Source organism: Amborella trichopoda, chromosome 3 (assembly GCF_054954075.1).
Source record: "Amborella trichopoda isolate Santa Cruz 75 chromosome 3, AtrichopodaSantaCruz75HAP2 v2.0, whole genome shotgun sequence".
Classification (NCBI taxonomy): domain Eukaryota; kingdom Viridiplantae; phylum Streptophyta; class Magnoliopsida; order Amborellales; family Amborellaceae; genus Amborella; species Amborella trichopoda.
Genome location: NC_142338.1, coordinates 43,470,544 through 43,485,069, shown reverse-complemented (window position 1 = coordinate 43,485,069; position 14,526 = coordinate 43,470,544). Strand labels below are relative to the sequence as shown.

The window sequence follows — 14,526 nt, the reverse complement described above, 5'->3', positions numbered from 1 at the left end:
ACAACGATTAAAGATAGGAAATCCCCTCTGTTGGAGTTGATCCACGGTGACGGACTTTTCGAAGCATGTAATCCAATTGAAAGCTTGCACTTTAGGGGGGGGGCAATGGATGACCAAACCTGGGCTACAAGTGATTTCGAAAAATGAGGAAAACTGGGGAGTAACAAGAGTTTTTTATAGAAGGATGCCACCGAGAGGCACCCCATAAGAGAAGGGCTCCGCACTGAGCGATCGAGTCCATAGAGGGCTAGGAAGTTTGAATGCAGCAAGGAGGGTAAGGTGAGGAAGTCCGTGGTTTCGTGATCTGTAAGAGGGCGTCTAAAGGACTTGTTGGTTGCTAGGGGCATCTCATCAGCGATTGAAGAGGACTTGTTGGTTGCTAGAGTGAAAAGAGAGGAGAAGAGATCCCTGAAAGGGGTGTGGCCCAGCTAGAGGTCGAACCAAAAGCGGATCTAACAGCCTTTCCTAGGGTGGAAGCAAATATTTTTCTAAAAGAGAGTGAGAAAGGACAAGAAATATTTCCATTGCCCTGATGCTCTGCTCAAGGTGCCCCCTTCCAGCAGCCAATTGATAGAAGGGCTCTTGTATTTGCATCGAATTACTTGGGACCAAAGTAGGTCAGTTTGTGCAGCAAGGTGCCACCACCACTTGCCGAGCAAAGCGATGTTCTGTTTTCTCAAGATTCGGATGTCTAGTTGGCCTGAGTGTTTGGGTTGGCAGACTTTTTCCCAAGATATAAGGTGATATTTCTTAGCATCAGCATCTCCTGTCCACAGGAAGATCCTCATCAACTGTTCTAAGCAGCTGGTCATCGCCGTCGGCATGTGGAACAAAGACATAAGGTACACGAGAGTACTGGCCAGGGTCACCTTGATGAGTGTTGATCTACCTACAAATGAAAGGAATCTTCCTTTCCACCCGGCGAGGCGTTTATCGACTTTGTCAATAGTATGGGACCACTGCCTCTTTTTAGGTTTGCCGAGGCCCAGTGGCATGCCAAGGTAGCTGATAAGAAGGTCTTCCACTTTACAATCCCAATCAGTAATGAGAGCTCTTGTTTTTGACATAGTGAGAGCGACCCCATGATCGATTTCTCCATGTTGACTTTGCCCGTTGCAAACTTAAAGCATTTGAGAAAGAGGAGCAAAGTTTCTGTTTCTTGCGGTGCCACATTTAAGAAAACTAGGGTGTCGTCAGCGTACTATAGGTAAGAGACGATGGGACCCCTAGGGCAGCTCTTAAAACCTGTTAGGAACCCGACTGGTACATATGGGTAATTGATTGGCTAAAGACCTCTGTTGAGATTGGGAAGAGTTAAGGGGATAAGGGATCTCCTTGTCAGAGACCTCTAAACGATGGAAAATAACCTTTCAGAGTTTTGTTGATGAGCACAGGGAAGAAAGGCCAAGGATAGCAGCTTCTCATCCACCTTCTCCATCGCTCCCCAAAACCCATCCGGGTCATTGTTTCGTCTAGGATGTAATAATCGGTCGGAAGCCCTTGAGTTCTTCAGCACCTTCAATTTTGGTGACTAGGGCAATAAAGGTTGCGTTCATAGCTTTGTGGATAATTCCACGATTGAAGAATTCTTCGAAAAAGTCTAAAAAATCAGATCTGAAGGTGTCCCAGAAAACCGTGAACGGGGCCAAAGGGAACCCGTCTGGGCCCACGACTTTATCTTGACCCAGGACAGCTAAAGCCACTAGGATTTCAGGTTCATAAAATAGCCGTTCCAACCATTGAGCCCAATGGTCTGGATCAGAATGGAACTGTAGGTCAGACATCCTGGGATTGGGGGGGTCTCGAAGGAGCAATGTAGGTTTTGAAGAAGGAGAGAATGGCTTCTTCAATCTCAGAGGGCTGGTCAAGAATCCTATTTCCGACCTCGATGATAGAAATGAAATTATCCCGGCGACGGCAGTTGGCTATCCTATGAAAGAATCTCGTATTGTGGTCACCAAAACAAAGCCACTTGACCCTGGACCTTTGGGACCAGAAAATCTCATCCTTTTTAGGGTGGCTTAGTATTCCATTTTGTGATGATTTTTGGGGTTTGTTTCAGAGGTCGAGAGTGTATGGATTTCTTCAATGAGGTCAAGGGACTGAATAGCTGAGAGGTGAGAACTCTTGAGGTGGGAGACGTTGTTGGAAATGGTTTTGCTCCAGGCTTTGAGAGAGGCCTTTAGGAGCTGAACTAGTTTGTAGTTTGTACCATGCCCTACCCGAAACCAAGGGAGAGAACACTCCTCACATTTAATGTGGGACATTTAACATATTTACATCCGCTCATTCTTCTACTTTAATGTATCTCTCCTTATCTCTCTCCTAATTTAATGCATTCTCTCACCACCTCCTCTCATGCTTCTTCTTAATAATACCCCATTTCCCTCTTTCTCCTCACATTTAATGCAAGTCTTTCTCTCCAACCGTTTATAATGCAGGAGAAAACACTCTCCTCACATTTAATGTGGGGCATTAACATATTTACATCCGCCCATTCTTCCTCTTTAATGCATCTCTCCCTATCTCTCTCCTCATTTAATGCATTCTCTCACCACCTCCTCTCATGCTTCTTCTTTAATAATACCCCCATTTCCCTCTCTCTCTCCTCACATTTAATGCAAGTCTTTCTCTCCAACCATTTATAATGCAAGAGATGGACACCGACGCAGTCACCATCACTCATTCTTCTTTACCCACTATCCCAATAAGTCCCCCATAAATTGTGTACACAGGTTTCCTAAGGAACAGCTGAGTTTAACTTCCCTGGTTAGAGTGGTCGTTGTCAAGCCCTTTTTCCGTAAGCCGCATGTAGTGCATGCAGCCTGACGCACGATGTGCTGGCAGCCTGGTGCGTGCAGTGTGGAAGGCCTTGTGCGCATTGCACAAGCAGCCTGGTGTGTATGTTGCAGCTAAATGTACGGTTTGTGCATGGAGCAAGCCGACTGGCAGCACGATGCGTGTAGTGCAGGTCAAGTGGTGCATGTTGTGCCTTGATGGCTAAGGATTGGGTAACGCCTTGGTACATCATGCAGCACACATGCCATTTTGGTAGAGCAGAGCTACAACTCATGAAGGTCTTATTCTTTGTGCTTACAACCATAGTTGAGAGAAGTGTGTGACCCTCTCCCTTGACCCACGTGAGGGGCCATGGTGTGCAACACTAGGAGCATGGTGCAAGCATAGACGATTGGTTGGTCGCTAAAGACCCTTGGTGGGAGGACTTGGGCAGACGACAGCGTGGGCTGGTGTCTAAGAGGTGGCTCGACCTGACAAGACATGGCCAAGAGGGTCGTGTGCAAGAGGCAAGCCATACACCTGTAGGCAGGTGTGTGAGGCGACTATAGAAGTTCAAAATTATGTAACTGCCCAAGTATGGGCTTATCTAATGGCCATAGGCCTTAATGCGTGAGTGGTAGTGCATTTATGTGAGTGGACCCTATAACCGATGCAGGCAGGTGCATGGCCAATCAACCACTAGAGTAGTGGGGTGACTAGGCGTAACCGACCCCCTCCACTTAGGAGCTAGAGGGCATGGATTGAGGGAGTGGGGAAGGTGGGCATAACGGTCACGATGCATGGTGGGCAGTTATGCCTTGTTGGCACTACACATGGGACATGGGACATGGGCGGTCAAAGTGTAACCAACCCATGCAGTGGGCGGCCAGGTGGCTGACCCAGAGTGCATGGTGGGCAGGTGGCCTCCATGCAGCGGTCATGGTGGTGGCATGACCGCTATGGCAGTGTGCCATTTGAAATTCAAATGTAAATGAGGGGGTTATAATTACCCCTTGCCCGGCCCTCAGTGAAGGGACCGTGGCTGTATACACATTGCAATTGTATAATGAAATACACTGAACCGAGGGCCTTTAGCTATTCATAGCTATTGTGTGTGCCCTTACGTGGTTGATTGACTCTAACTCTCTCTTGCCCTTATGCTAGTAGTCCTTGAAGCAAGAACGAAAGGAGCAATTCTTGTCAGGCAATGTGGTCTAGGTGGCTAGAGAGGATTTGAGAAAGCTTCGCCAAACAGATACAATGCGCGACTACGTGAGTAAGTTCGCGTCTCAGATGCTGGACACACGGACCATGCCTGAGGGAGCCTAGACCGAGTTGAGGAGGCAAGGCGCAAGACTTGCCCACTGCTATGACGGCAGCTAAGAGCCTAGCAGATCTTAACCTTCATGGGGCAGTGGAGTCAAACCACGAAGATGGGCCATCAAGGGCGAATGACGAGAGGGTGGTGCACGAAAATGGAACTAGACCTGAGAAGGGGGTAGCCAAAGAGAAGGGGGTTGCCAAAGAGAAAGTGGCACTCCGGAAGGCTTCTCAGGTTGTTTCATATGTGGAGGCCACCACCGAGAAAGCGATTGCGGATTGCCCGCAAAAGCCAACCCTTAATGCAGTGAAGAACCTCATGCAAGAGGATGAGGACCCAGTGCAATTGAGTTTATTGCGGTTGATGAACGCCGTGCAATTGCATTCGACCAAGGCACCAGCTTGGGAGGAGGCTAGGTCGTGCACGGACTCTGAGGAGTCAAGTGATGACTCAAGTGAGGTCATCAAGAGAGTTCCATCAGTGATGATAGTGGGTCAATGGAAGACATCCTCTGACTCAATGATGGGTGAGACATCTTCAGCTAGTGGGAGGCGTGATGGAGCAGGCCATCAACCAAGCCCTAGTTGTGCCAAGACGAGGAGATTTGGCCACCGGCACGCGTATCACAGGCATGAGAGGCCAACCTCTTGATGTCGCATGAGGCAACATGAGGCATGGTGGCAGCAGCAGAACTGGCCACACACCCATGCACATGGTGGCAGCGCGAGGACCTAACCATGGCATAAACAAGGGACTTGGTGACAGCAGTGGACCTTGCCAAGTGAGTGAACAAAGTTCAGTGGCAGCAGTGGACTTGGCCAACCGAATGAGCAAGTTACTTGGTGGCAGCAGCAGACCTAGCCAAGTGAATGAACGAATGAGCAAGTTACTTGGTGGCAGCAGCAGACCTAGCCAATTGAATGAACAAAAAACTTGGTGGCAGCAAAGGACCTAGCCAAGTGGGCTAAGCGGACGCTTGGTCGAGCAAGCATCGGTGTTGTCTAGAGCTGTGGTTTTATGGAGACCCAATGAAGGGCAAACGTCCGATGAGGTCGTCAAAGTTTTAGGTAACAAACTTGGTGGCAGCAGTGGACCTGGCCAATCGAATGAGCAAGTTACTTGGTGGCAGCAGCGGACCTAGCCAAGTGAATAAGCAAAAGACTTTGTGGCAGCGAAGGACCTGGCCAAGTGGGCTAAGAAGAGGCTTGGTCGAGAGAGCATGGGTGTTGTCTAGAGCTGTGGTTTTATGGAGACCCAGCGAAGAGCAAGCGTCCAATGAGGATGTCAGAGACCCATGTGATGCATGCAGCCTGGTGCACAATGTGCAGGCAGCTTGGTGCGTGCGGTGTAGGCGGCCTCGTGCGCATGGCACAGGCAGCCTGGTGCGTATGTTGCAGCTGGATGTGCGTCTGGGGCATGGAGCAAGCCAATTGGCAGCATGATGCGCATGGTGCAGGCCAAGTGGTGCATGATGTGCCATGATGGCTACGTGTTGGGTAACCGCTTGGGGCATCATGTAACACATGTGCCACTTTGGCAAAGCGGAGATACAACTCATCAAGGTGCTGTTCTTTATGCTTATAACCATAGTTGAGAGGAGTGTGAACCTCTCCCTTGACCTGCGCAAGAGGCCATGGGTGCAGCACTAGGAGCATGGTGCATGCACAAGCGGGTTGGCTGGTGGCCAAAGACCCTTTGTGGGAGGACTTGGGCAGAGGACAACATAGGCTGGTGGCTAAGAGGTGGCTTGACCTGATGTTACATGGTCAAGAGGGCCATGTGCAAGAGGCGAGCCATACACCTGGCTGGGCAACTGTGTGAGACGGCTATACGGGGTTCAGAATATGTAACTGCCCAAACATGGGCTTGTGTAACGGTCATAGGCCTTAATGCATGAGTGGTAGTGCACGTGTGTGAGTGGATCCTGTAACCGTTGCATGCAGGTGAATGGTAAGTCGACCGCTACCGTAATGTGGCAACTAGGCGTAACCGACCCCCTCCACTCAGGAGCCAGAAGGTGTGGATCGAGGGAGTGGGGAAGGTGGGCGTAAGCCACCATGCATGGTGGACAGTTACGCCTTGCTGGCACTAAACGTGAGACATGGGTCGTCAAAGTGTAACCAACCCATTGTGGTGGGTGGCCAGGTGGCCGACCAAGAGTGCATGGTGGCAGGTGGCCTCCAGGCAGCGGTCATGGTGGTAGCATGACTGTTGTGACAGTGTGTAATGCAGTCATTGACCACTTGCACTAATTCATCTCTTGAAAGCTCAACAATTTCTCTCAATCAGGAATTCTCCGTCAATGCCTTACTCAAAATTTGCCCATTCAGAACAAAGGCACTCTGATTGGGGGAGATGACATGTTTGAGTACCCTAAGTCAAGAAGTTAGGCCCTTGACGATCAGTTATGGGAGTTGTTCAGGAGGCAGATGGGGCATACGCCATGGCTTCTCCACACCTTCAACTTTGTGGAGCAAGATCAGGAATGTGGAGTTCATTTATTCGGCAAACTCATCAAAGAAAGCGAAGATATGTGGGGCTAGTTCTTCCCAGAACCCATTGAAGATGGCCACTGGGACTCCACCTGACCGGTGCTTGCTATATTTCTTTAATAAAGAAAGGTCTTTCAATCCATACCACCACGTATGGAATGAGAGATTGGAAAGAGAGGTCGGCCATAAGTTGATCCAATTGTCTATATATTCTAGCAGGTCCAAGGTTTTACGAAATATGCTATTAGAGCGATAAGAGCTTCTAGCTTTGCCAACATACAAATGTTTTCGTATTCTAAATGTGTTGTAAATTGAGATATTAGTGAGAAATTTGGCCTCCTTTTATAGTTAACAATCTCATTGATATGGAAAAAGCACTAATCAAGTTGTGATCAAATGGCATATATCAATATACATCACATACAGCAATATGAAGCCTGCCACGCCTTTGCATTTGCCTCCCTATGCACAACGTCCAAAAGAACTTCGCGCAAGGGGATAATATCTTCCATAATTTCAGTGTCATGCCATGGATATAGGGACTCCCCTGATGCCCAACAGATGATATTAATTTTGGCCTCCTCAGTCAATGTCCTCTGAGATCATGAAAAGAAGGCATTAGTCCCTGAGGATTATGAGATCTTTATGCTTCATAGGATGGACACAGTAACAGCTGAACCAAATGAAGTCAACACTGGAGTGCCTTAAATCTCACTCCAATGACATTGCAACCTTTGATTATGTTGGAGGAATGGTATTAGTCCAACTACTACAGGATTCAAATAGTGCTGTGAGCAATAATGCAAGGCCTTTAAGATGAGATGGCATGAGCCAAAATACTGAGAAGCACGATAGATAAGATTCTCCCCATCCATTGATCTCAGGATCAGGCCCACCATTTCTGACTTCTTTCCTGATGTATGGCTTCAAGCTCAGCTGGAATCAGCAATAGGAAAGATCAGCCTTTAGTACAGAGAGACTAATGAGGTGGAAAAGATTGCACACAGAAAACTACAGCAGTTTTCTCTCAAAAAAAAAAAGATTGCACATAGCAGTATTCAAGCTGCAGCAACACTAGCTCATCCAACTTAAAATATATTAGCATTTCAGACTATCCAATCTTAAGGGGAGCAAGCAGTCAGCCTCGGAGTTCGCTTCCTGGACACATGAGAGAAAGCAATGAATCCTTCCTCAGAACATACAATATCCCTTCCATGAGTTTAGCGATTTCCCATAGATACTACCTTTCTGGCCTAATCTGTTGTACGACCATGAGCTAATGAACCTTCACCAACATGGCACTGAGACATGATAGGACTCCCACTTCTGTTTTTGTACAGTCAGAAAACTCAATAGGACCAGCAAAAATTCAAGTGCACTGACTTTGATAATCTCAAAGTCAACCCCCCACTCCTGCTGATTTATGCCCAAATTATTGAAGTTGCGTTCCAAGGGATCATCCAATGTCTTGACCCGCATGGCATGATTGTCTAGAACAACTGTCTCTGCAAGGATAAATTCATGGTTATCCAGAAGCAGTGAACAATCTCTATGTAAGTTCTGTGGTTTTCAAGCAAGTCGTTGAATGTGAAAGTTCCTTTCTCAGCTTGAGGGATTGATTTTCATGATGATAAATTGATATCAAAAAGGGCAACCTTGCCCCTTGCCCCTTGCCCCTTGCCCCTTGCCCCTTGCCCAGGCATTTACTCCACAAGTTACTTTCATTTTAAGCCCTCATAAAAATGGCATTAGCAACTCTAACACGCAATCCTTCACATTCCAATCCCCATTTTTCCCAATATCACACAAAGCGACAGTGATTGGGTTTGGCCATCTTGCCCTGCTTGTATGCTTACTGCAACAATCTGCAAGTGCAAGTGCAGTTAAATATCTTAATGTACACATGCACATAGCATACTTCTAGTTTCTCCTTCACAAGAAGTGCTTTAAAATGTCGGATGCAGCCCAAAGTGGTTGGGGGGCCGATGCCGCTCAATTCTGTCCGGATGCAGGTGCATCACGACGATGGGGTCAATAAATACAAAAAAAATCTAAAAAATTGAAAAAAAATAGGTTAACGCATAGCAAAAATATGGAGGTGATATATGTGATAGTAGGTACTTAATTTTAATGATTAACTTCAAAAATATTAGTTGTCGGTGATTATGTATCCACTATCCCTTGATAGAAACTAGAAACTTGAAACTAGATTCGTAAAACATTCAACAACCATAAGCACAAATTTGCAACCACAAATTTGAAACCCCCGATTTCTTGTCACAAATTCACCTAAACTTCCCCAAATCAACAACCAAAAGGTTCAAATCAAGATCCAAGTATCAAACAACCCCCAAATCCAAGATCTCAATGAAAAACAATTTCCACCTTTTTTTTTTTTTTTGCTCGATTTGATCCCAAAAAAGCCACAAAAGTGACTGTAAATGTTTGTTTAGGGGGGTTTAATACCCCCAAACTATTTTCCCCAATTTTTGATGGTCAAAAAGATCATTTTGCCCATCCCTGAGGGGCACAATCGAAAATAACATCGCGGAACAGTATGCAGGCAGATGCGCTATGCGGCTTTGATGCACTCTAATGCGGCGCATATGCCCCCGCATACCTCCAAACCACATATGCGGTCCTTTCCAATGCGGTGCCCACCGCATATCGCCTGATGCGGCCGCATTTTAAAACACTGTTCACAAGCCTTTATAATTTGCTCAATACAAACTTTTCGTGAGTCAAGATTACTCTGCATAGCAAATTGCATGGCAAATTTAAATTCGCATGCATGAACACCAACCAATGAAATCTGCATAATTTTTACAGACTCATCTAGAAGACCAAGTACCCACAAAAGCTCATTGAGAATGCAAGTGTGTTTCCATAAGAAATGTCATCTTAAAGTACATATTCCAGTATGTTGTGTAACAATGAATATCTAATTTGCCTCTACAAGAATCACTGTAGTAATCTCTCTCCATCCTACAGTGTATGAGAGTGACTATGCATGTTGCCCTTTCACCACTCTTGTTCATCCTGCAAGTGGCAGATAACTTTTCCTAATAATAGAAACTTTCCTATTTAGAACTTGTTAAGCTTCATCATGAAAGTTTCATGCAGTGGTCTATAATACAAGAAATTTCCATTTAGAGGTTGGTAAGCATGGTTGTTATATATACGCATGAATGTTATCCACGTTACCCCCTTTTTTTTTGGAAAATTTAAGGTTACCATTATTTAGTGCTACGATTATACATAATCAAGTTTTTCAAGCTTGAAAAATTCATTTTTCCCTTCTTGAGCAATCTCTCAAATACTGTCAATATGAAAAGAACTGAGACATATGCCAAGCCATCTCTGGGTATAAACGTAAGAAAATATATATTGATTTTAAGAAATAGTAAATGGTACCACCAAGTTACTGAATCAAACCTTCTAGACTCTGAATTGATCAGCACCAAATTCACGAACAATATTAGATCAGAATTTGCATTATCAAAGCCATCATTGAGAACTCCAGTTGACGGATTTGTAAGGTACCGTTTCAGATTGAATGATACACAATATTTGAACGTAGGATTACATAGTTGATAAGTCTCAACTAAGTCCTTGGTCAACCTGACAACCAACTGTAGTGCCCAAAAGTCAAAACATGCCAGCCAGCAATGGAACTCCAAATCAGAATATACAAAAGTCATTTTTCACAATTCAGAATACACAGAACTTGAGGATTATATTATGTCATCTTCGTAGAAAAACACTAGCAATGGCCTCAACATCATAAAGAATCCAATGGCTATTAACAACACTTTCAACAAATTGATTGCAGCATGAAGCTAGTTTATTGATAGAAGGTGCATAAATTTGAATAAAGTGGAGGGGACAACAATGTCAGTATTCATTTACTCAAAAAAAAAAACAAAAAATGTCATCATTCAAATTGTTTTGTTCATCTACAAAAAGCATACAGATTCATATAAGAGTGAATCTTGAGAAGTTGTTACCTACATCTCTTTGTACTCTTGGCTATTTTTCTTATTCCCCCAAGTGTTGCCAGATTCAAGCAATTCAATTTTCAGAGGGAAAGGGGCTTTACAAACTGTGATAAACGTAAAATTTATGTGACAAAATGAGAGCTAAAAGAGTCCATGTTCAGCAACTCTAGAAAAACACCATTAAGAAAATATCAGTTTAACCAAATCCAAACACTCAAAATTAGGACCTCAGCTTTGCTACTAGCATTACAATGAAATTCTATGAATCGTGATGAGCTTCTGGGTCAGATTCTTTAGGATTTTTGTTGTCGTATGTGTTAATGCCGCTAAACTATCAGTTCATGTGTAGCTGAAACATGTACTGAGAAAAGAGGGTTGGTACAGTATATGGGCCCCTTGCCAATCTAGAGCATAAGAGAAACAATAGGATTCTCATTAAGGTAACATGGTGACAATGATTGTCATAGGAATTATGCAAGCTTCCACCCTTAGGGCAATGATAAGCATAGAGCTTCCAGGGAAGAACTGAGAATTAACAACTTGAAGAACCAGAAAACGTATTTTGTTTACCTTCTATTTTGATAGATAGCCACATGTTCATTTCTTGGGAAACATCTACATCAAGCTGTATTAAGAAGTGTGATCAAAATCAGTCCAGACTGGCCAATCCAATAGAGATTGACAGAACCCAACCTAAATTCATCTGGTCCTCTAACACTGAACACAGTTAATAAACAGTCAGACATGATCAAAATCAGGTCTGACTGGTCGGCTCAGCCAGTTCACCCCGTTCATTGTGAACCAGAACAGGATGAACTAACAGGTCAAATTCACTTTTTCTTGACCTTTATGGGCAACTTTTTTGTTTTTGGCTCTCCTTTGTCTATTGGGAAATTTCAGCCAAGCTGCACATCTGTCAATAAAAGGCTACATAATTAATTTTCACAAGTCAAATTTGAAGTTTTACATTGTGGACTTCATTGAAATGCAAGCCATACGGCTGAATCCCTCTACCTCCTATTTCCCTCTCTTCCACATGCAAGTGTAATATATCTGTCCCTTTCCCCATATTCATGATCTCCATCTCTCACTAGAATGGTTAAGAACCGTCTCTTATCTCCAGTTTCCTTTTTTCAAAAGTATTTATATTTTTTCTACTCTAGCTTGCTTTCCATTTTTATTCCATTTTTTAAGATTTTTAATATTATTTTGCTGTTATGTGCCTTTAATTTTTATCAAATTTTGCTTACTTTGTCAATGAAAAGTAAGCCTGGCTTGACTGGTTATAACAATGTATTAAGAACAAAGATAAACAAAGATGTATAGAACATGAAAACGTGAGAGAGAGAGACACACACAAAGATGTAAAGAACATGAAGACATGAAGTATAGAATATGAAAGACATGAAAGAGGGAGAGAGAGAGAGAGAGAGAGACAAACACACACGCACATGTATAGAACATGCAGACATTAAAGAAAGAGAGAGAGAGAGAGAGAGAAACATTTATAACGCCCAGATTGGACACTTTTCCAGTTCAATGTTCGGTTCCAATAACAACGTATTAAGAACGAAGACAACACACGCACATATTTATAACGACCACATTGGACACTTTTCCAGTTCCATATTTGATTCCAATAACAAAGTATTAAGAACAAAGACAAACAAAGATGTATAGAAAAATATATAATAAACACACACACACACGCACAGACACACGCACACGCACACGCACACGCACATGCACACACACACCATACAACCAGATTGGACACTTTACCAATTCAATGTTTGGTTCAATAACAGATTAAGAACAAAGACAACCCTCATGGAACTAAATAACACTACTCTCATCCCTCTCACAAGATATCTACTATTTGTATTCATACTCCTTAAGTCAATTAAGACCTGTATATAACTCAGATTAAGGATGGGGAAGCTCCCCGTAATACGAGTACTCTTAACATTCAGTAAGGGCAAGTAAGACCTCTGAGTCTTGCCTTATGGAGGAGCAGCTAAGAGCTTCTGGAAATTGAAAATGTAGGGATCGTTCGTTGGGCTTTGAGGGACATCTAATTTTTCCCTTATCAAGCAAGTCACAAGCCGTAGGCCTTTACTGTTATGGCCTCCATGTTCAGACCCTCAGTATCAGTCAGCGAGCACAGTTGATAAACGAACTACTTAGCAAAAACGCCTGCAAGTAGGTTGAGAACTACACAAGCTCTTTTGAGAGTGAAACGTCCTTCGTCCTCCACTTGTCAGAGACTATGGGATTTGGAATTGGAGAACACTGACTGACGACACTCAACTAACGGGACGTTGAGGCAAGTATTTGACCGTATACCTATATTGACGAAACAAAGGCACGAGGCCAAGACAGAGACCACAACTTGAGCTAGTACGAACTATACCACAAGCCATTAAGCATTGAGAAGGCCAAGGAGCTCTCTCAAATAGGGAAAAACTCGAAACCGTACCCTAACACCAGCTTCCTAAAAACCAAGTTTTTTTGCCCCTTACAACTCAAATAGGAAGTAGAATTCCTATATCGACAGTGAAAGCACTCGTTTATGTAGGCTCGCTACTTAAGAAGCACCATGCCGCCTAGAAAATGAAAAGCCCATTTTCAAAAGCCTCAGCCCAAAAGCGTGTTCCACTCAAACAGTCCTCAAACCGAAAGCTCAATCCCTATCTCAAAAGTCCGAGAACTCAGAGGCCAAGGAGAACTACAGAAAGCACACTCGTTGAAGGACAGCGGCTTGAACTTTAAGCAGAGAGAGATTGGGCCAAGAACTTGAAACCCTAATGGCCCTATCACCTAGAAACTAGAAAGCCATAGAACAAATATATCCTCCAAAGCCAAGGAGGCTAAAAGGCCTTCAAAGGGAAGGAACCTAAAGTCTATTAGCAACCATCCGTAGATGGCTTGGCGCTGCTATCACACAAAAGGTTTTGTGTGAAGCAACTATTCCTTACCTTAAATGCAGGTTTGCCTATCCCGGAACATTGTCCGACACCGGCACCCTGGCCAGTAAAGAAAATGACCTTAGAGTTGCGACCTCCGTATGATCCAGTCTGCACACACTCCTTTCTATCCGTTTTGCCTTTGCAAACAAAAGGACACTTGTTCCTCTAATGTATCACTTTATAACCTCTTGCATTAGAATGTCTGCTCTTTATATACTTACTGGCTTCTTGTTTTTCATACACCATTGCGTCATGCAGTATTCAATGAATCATTGCCCTCTTATGTCACTTGCTTGCCCCTACAACAATCCTCAAAAAGGAAGCTCAATCCCTATCTCAAAAGTCCAAGAGATCAAAGACCAAGGAGAACTACAGAAAGCACACTCGTTGAAGAGCAGCGGCTTGAACTTTAAGCACCGAGAGACTAGGCCAAGAACTTGAAAGCCTGATGGCCCTATCACCTAGAAACTAGAAAGCCATAGAACAAATATATGCTCCAAAGCCAAGGAGGCTAAAAGGCCTTCAAAGGGAAGGAACCTAAAGTCTATAAGCAACCATCCGTAGATGGCTTGGCGCTGCTATCACACAAAAGGTTTTGTGTGAAGCAACTATTCCTTACCTTAAATGTGGGTTTGCCTATCCCCGAACATTGTCCGACACCGGCACTCTGGCTAGTAAAGAAAATGACCTTGGAGTAGCGACCTCCGTATGATCCAGTCTGCACACACTCCTTTCTATCCATTTTGCCTTTGCAAACAAAAGGACACTTGTTCCTCTAATGTGTCACTTTATAACCTCTTGCATTAGAATGTCTGCTCTTTATATACTTACTGGCTTCTTGTTTTTCATACTCCATTGCGTCATGCAGTATTCAATGAATCATTGCCCTCTTATGTCACTTGCTTGCCCCTATGCTGCTCACCTTCCATGACATGATCGCTTTCAATGCATTGCCCAGATCATGCTTG

General features: G+C 44.1%; 1 protein-coding gene across 8 annotated transcripts in view; it reads right to left on the bottom strand.

The window, feature by feature from the left end:
* Positions 1-14,526, bottom strand: part of YAK1 (YAK1-like protein 1) — a 59,055-nt gene that overhangs the window by 33,691 nt on the left and 10,838 nt on the right. For all 8 annotated transcript variants that reach the window (XM_020668496.2, XM_020668502.2, XM_020668506.2 and 5 more), the window contains exon 2: positions 10,027-10,223. In XM_020668496.2, the coding sequence (XP_020524155.2) occupies positions 10,027-10,223 (197 nt within the window). The remainder of the gene's footprint in view (positions 1-10,026; positions 10,224-14,526) is intronic.